This window comes from Triticum aestivum, chromosome 6B (assembly GCF_018294505.1).
Source record: "Triticum aestivum cultivar Chinese Spring chromosome 6B, IWGSC CS RefSeq v2.1, whole genome shotgun sequence".
Taxonomy (NCBI): domain Eukaryota; kingdom Viridiplantae; phylum Streptophyta; class Magnoliopsida; order Poales; family Poaceae; genus Triticum; species Triticum aestivum.
In genome coordinates this window covers 685,735,751-685,741,685 of record NC_057810.1, presented here as the reverse complement: position 1 = coordinate 685,741,685, position 5,935 = coordinate 685,735,751, and the positions used below count along the sequence as shown (strand labels likewise).

Here is a 5,935-nt window from a genome sequence, read left to right as displayed (position 1 = left end):
AGATGCTCTAACTCTACCACTGCTGTAACAACAAACATGCGAGGCCAGTGTGGTAGTGTCTTTTTTTCCGAAAAGGGTGTGGCAGTGTCTATAAGCACGAACAACCATTGGAGTATACGGGCGAATGCAACATGATTGGGAGATGCACGATAATACACTGAACTGTCGGTACTCCGAATGATTGGAGATGGATCCACGCATGGTCTGCAGAAATTAAGCTAGACTGTACACTGGTAGTTCGCCTGGCCCCGCTCTGCTTTCTTCAACAACAGGGAATGGGCGGCACGATATTAAAAATCAGTAGGCCATCTGATCTGATCTGATCAGGGTGGAGCATCCATCAACAACCGAGCTAGATGGTGGATGCACGATAGCTGCTCCGGATCCAAACGACAAGGTGCGGCCAGAGTGAAAGACAAAAGACTGGCCAAGTAGGCCCTGCCGGAGCCAGCTGTCGCGGCCGGCCGGCGCCACGCACCGCCTCCCACCATGCAGCTGGCCCCGTTCGTTCGTTCATGCCGTTCAAAACGATGAACTTGCAGGACGTGGAGTTTCTGCACCCGAGCTCATTTGAGCTCGGATGAATAGTAAAATTAATTTTTTTTTAAAAAAATTCCAAAAAATTTTGTGAGAAACATTGATAAAAGTTTAAAGTGCTTGTAAAAATTCGTCATGAAATCACATTTCTAGATGGCGTGGCAAAAAAAATGATACTGTAAAAATGCTACTTTCAAAAGCATTTTGGAGCCTGAATTTGTTTTCTTTGCCACGCCTTATAGGAATGTGATTTCACGATGAATTTTTGCAAGCACTTAAAACTTTTATCAATGTTTCTCACAAAGTTTTTTGGAATTTTTTAATTTTTTTCGACTTTACTGTTCACCGAGCTCAAATGAGCTCGGGAGCAGAAAGGCACTTTCGGAACTTGCAGGCCTAGATGTGTGCCGCGGCCGGCCATGATCTGAACCGTGCAGCTTTAGTTTAGGTAAATATATTTTGTGGTTGTGTGGTAACATAGCGTCATGCAAAATAACACAGTGCGCCTGCGTGCATGTGGCCAGGGTCAGGTGCAGCAGCCCACGGCTGTAATTAAGCCCGAGTAAATATATTTTGCGAGGATTACTCCAGCCATTAACCGATGCATGCTCCGAGGCCCGCTTGTCGATCACGATCTTTCCTCATCCGGTGAAAATACACCCACCGGGGCGCAAAAGACAGGAGCGCGTGGCACCCAATGAAGAAGGCGAAAGTGAAACGGAGACACGGAGTGGCAGCGAAAGAGACGGCCATGTTCGACCAGAATCGACGGACGCCATACGCAAACAGCGATCGGAGCATCTTATCGCGGGCAACCGGCCGGATCACATGCACATCACCGGCGGGCTCCACGATTCCTTGACATTCCTTCGCTCGGACTCCGCTAACAATGGGCGCGAGTGAACAGGTTCGGCGGGAGCCGATGGACACTGCCATTACGGTGACTGAGATGCCACTGTGTCGAGCGTTCAGAGGTCGGCCGCCTTTCAAGCAAAGCGGAGGCGATCCCACGGCCGGCGTCTCGGGTCCGGTCGCTGCCGGCTGCTGGCGCGTCCTGGTCGTGCCAACTTGGCCATGGTTCTGAACATTCAGAGAGACAAGTTCCTTTTTTTCGGAACCGTTCTTTCAGTGTGCCGGAAACGGTTTACCGACAGCAACGTCCCACGAGCCCACAACCGATGGGATTGCCAAACAAAAAAAAGTTCGACATTGCCCAATTTCCGGCCGAGCCTGCACATGCGCTGTGTCCTGTGTGCTAGTAATATGGGATTGCATCAGTGATTCTGCAAGACGCTCCTTTGACATGACTAATAGTGGCAAGATACTGGTTTGTAATGCAAGAAATTGACCAGAATTTTGACACTGATTAGTATTTCAAAGCAAGTTGGCATGCATGAGCCCAAATAATTACCCGAGCTTAATTAACTCGGCCAGACTCCAAGTTCTTAACGCCGAGAATTTACCAAACTGCCCCTCCCCTCGTCCTTCCGCTTGGCTATAAATCGAGGCCAACCGGCTCTCATCTGTGGTTACCCAAACCGGCAGCTAACCACCGGAGCTCAACTGACGTACCAAAGCCCCCGCCCCTCCACCTTTCTAATCTCTCATCATGTCGACGGCGGCTGCATCTCGCCCCAGCGGCCCTGTCCTTCTAAGCCCCTTCCCCAACTACCAACCCGCCTCGCTCTCCCGTGTCAAGCTCTCCGTCGCCGGCTCGCCGGTCAAGTCCGCCCCCAAGATCCGTCGGTCCTGCATGTGCTCCCCGACGAACCACCCGGGCTCGTTCCGTTGCAGCCTCCACAAGGAGCGCAAGCAGGATGCGGTCCCGGCCGTCAGCAGCAAGCAAGCCTCCCCGCCTTCGCCGCCGCCGCGCATGGTAAACGTGCTAGCGCAACGCGTCCCCATGGGGAGCGGGCACTGGGCACGCAAGGCGCTCGCGCCGTCCCACGCGGTGCAGCAGTTGCAGCACCGGAAGCGCGCCGACCGGTTCCGCGCCGGGCCCAGCCGGCTCTCCGGCGTCTCCATGGCCGGCCGCCGCGCAGGCGGCAGCCAGTAAAAAACAACATCGTCGACATGTCATACTAGTACATACTGCACAAACTGTACATAGGAAACAAATTCCCCGAATAATGCCGTTCGCTGTATAGAAGATCGGTGGGGATTAGGCCGTCCCGGTAGATTGGAGTTTTAAGACCCAATTCGATTCCTGGCCTGGTCAATTAGAGTGGCTGTACATAGAGTGGTCGTCTTCCTCCTCCCCGCTGCACATAGAGTGAGTTCATCTTCCTTCCCTTCTCCACTTGTACATAGAGTGAGCTCTCGTCCTCTGAGCCCGCTGTGTACAGCTCCCTTTGATTTTGGTCTTTTGGATATACATCAATACATCATGAGTGACAAATTGGAGACACAGGTACATGCATGCATCTGATCTGTCCCGCGACGGGAGTCTTATCCATCCTTGGATGATTTGTTTGCCAAAACAACTCTCTGCTCCGTTTTTGTTTCTGTTTCTGGAGTGTGGATGCATCTCCCCTGTTTCGGTTTTGGATAACCTCCAGCGATCAGTGGCGTCTCGCCGTAGCTTGCTCCCGTCACGCGGCACCCGTGTTTCCGGCCGGATCAGGCCACCAACTTTCAGCACATGAGAAATCCCCCGACTCCGGCGAAGTTTCTGTATCATGGCGAGGCTGATGAACAGAGGAGTTTTCTTCGTCCTGCTCGTGATATTTTTACTGTTGTCTTCAGATCCGTGGTATTTTACTGTTTCTTCTAGAGAAAGTGGTGTTTTACTGTTGACCGAGGGACGGCGGAGCGGTTGGGATCCTCCCCCAACTCTTCAACTTGCGCAAGAAGATGATGATGTTGGGAGACGGTGGGCGCGCGCACACACCTGGACAGCTTCTTGATCGGTTCTGTTTCTTCGCCGGAAAACAGTTGCCAGGCTCACCAATACCCATCAGCTGATGTTCGAGTGGCGCCATGTCTGTCAGTGGGCTCTTGTCAACATTGAAGTATTGCGTGCGGTGTTCCTTTTTTCCTGACGAACGAGAAGTATCGGTGCCCTTTTTTTTAGAAGAAAAGGACTCCTGCCCCGGTTCCATTACTTGAAATGAAACCACAGAATTCACGCCCATTACAGCCCGCGGGAGGGGTTTTGCTCCCCTCCGGCCTGAAACCCAAATATTTGACTTAAACCTCTTACAGTTCATCTAAACATGTCTACTGACATAATTTAAAGGCTCAAGCCACACAGGACACAGCAGGGAGGCCTGGTACATGGGGATCTATCTTCTCATCCTTCAATGAGTATCCCACTCTCCATGCCCAGCCAGCCTTCCCCCTTCTTCTTCATATAATACTGCATCCACAGTTCCTTCTTCCTCACCCTGGCTCTGGCCAAAGCAGCCGAGGTGGCTGCCTGGACAGCTCCCACAGAGAAGATATCATCCTCCCCACGCGCTCTCTTGCAGCCTTTTCAGATGAGCGAATGGAGCGATGAACACACAATACATTATACGCTGGCAACTATGAAATGAATCAGTAGCAAGCTTCCGTTGAAACCCAGGCGTTTACATGATGCGTTGAACAGCTGACAGGCGAAAACCAAGTGGAGCTGCAGGCAGTTTAAAAGTAGTAGTAGTTTAACGAACTCGTTGAATATCTGACGATCCAGTTGGCACGTACTGTTTCCACAACAAGCTCGTCAAATATCAGACGGGCACTTGCTTAAGAAGAAGCTCTGGAACGTCAACGTTGGCGTCGGCCGAGCAGGTCAACAGAACGCATGACCCAGCGGAATAACTTGATTGCGACATGGCCGAGCCGAGCACCGTCGGAGGCCGGACTCGGTCGCGCCAGCGGACGCACAATTGGACCTGATTGGCGCCACTGACAAGAGCAGCAGTGACTCTCTTTCCCAAGCGCCAGGGCACGATCCAATCAGTGCACAGTCACTCGGCCTGAAAGCCGGAGAAGTTCAGTGCCGCCTGAACTGGGGAATCAATGGCTTATTGGTCCAGGTGGACGCGAGCGCGACAGGTAAGACATATCCGGATGGATATGGATTAGATCCTGTTGTAGAGATCGGGGGTTGGGAATTGACTTCTCGGTGGCGCGCACTGGCATGTTCCCGTCGTGCTCGCGCTAACTTTCTACCGATTCCGGTTCTGCACTAAGTAGTTCAAGTTCAGAGTTTGCAACGTGAGGTCAGTTTCCCTCGAGCACAGGGCAGCGGACATGCAGACAGAACAATTAGCTAAGGATGATGGCCTGTTAGCACGTACACTCGTACAGTAGTACGTAGGCAGGGCAATGTCAACCGAATTGATTTGCGGTAGTACGAACTTCTGACTCTTTGCTTCTAGATCCAAGAATAAAAATGTTTCAGGGATAGTGGACTACCTACCCTGCAAGTGGCCCGGTAGTTCAAGAAGTGTTTTGGCTCATAGGTGTACATACACCTATTATGGAATATATATAAAATACACGTTTAAAAAGGTTAAAAAATTCCGAACAATAATTTCGTATGTACATCCAAGACATTCTATGTTCGCACGCAGAATTTCACAAAGAAAGGACATTTTCTGTGGCATGTACAAAAAAAAGATTAGAAAAATGTCTTCTGAATAGTTATACTCATGCATCAAAAGTTGTCATTTTTACACAAGCCAAAAAAATTCCCCTTTTCACCGAAACATTGTGCATGAACATCTAATGTCCGGATGTACACACGGTTTTTTTTTCTTGATTTTTTTAACTTTTCAAAATGTGTATTTAGACAATGAATGCATCTACACCTATGAGCCAATGTGAATTTCTCAAATACGTAGCCAGATATACTTCCTCGAAATCAAGTTGAGGACTAGGAATTCCTAAAATCCCTGCAACTTCTGAGTTTTCCAGTGTCAGATGTTCGGACAAAAGAAGAACTTATATTAGTAGCAAAATGGCACACATTAACCATATTATTTTTTTGCGATAAAGGTCTCCTATCTATTAATGATTCGCAATTGGCATTCTAAGACCAACTCCCTTAAAAACTCCGGGGTGAGCGTAAAATTTACAGGAAGTTGTCCGAGAGCTACCTTTGTCAATTCCGGTAAACTTTTCCCCCTAAATCCGTCTTTATTTTTATTTAAACAGAAATAGATAATGGCCTATGACCCGCTAGTCACAGTCATGCGTGACGACCGTCAGCAAGGGGCAGGGCGACGCAGTGTGGTGGCCACCGTTGCGTGGCAGCATGGCGGTGACGCGAGTGTGGGACGGCAACCGACGCGAGCGTGGCATCGGTTGGCGGCACGTCGGCGGGGCGGGTGTCGCGAGGTAAGCCACCACCTTGACCCACCATCATCGTGGGCGTGGCACGGGATTAGATGTCTCAGCATTGCCACCGGCA

The 5,935-nt window shown here is 50.4% G+C and overlaps 1 protein-coding gene across 1 annotated transcript; it reads left to right on the top strand.

Moving 5' to 3' along the window:
* The first annotated feature begins 2,077 nt into the window (after window positions 1-2,077).
* LOC123134868 (uncharacterized) lies at window positions 2,078-2,944 on the top strand. Its single transcript, XM_044554024.1, has one exon. It carries the CDS (start codon window positions 2,147-2,149, stop codon window positions 2,591-2,593), a length of 447 nt encoding a protein of 148 aa, XP_044409959.1. The 5' UTR covers window positions 2,078-2,146; the 3' UTR covers window positions 2,594-2,944.
* The last annotated feature ends 2,991 nt before the right edge of the window (window positions 2,945-5,935 follow it).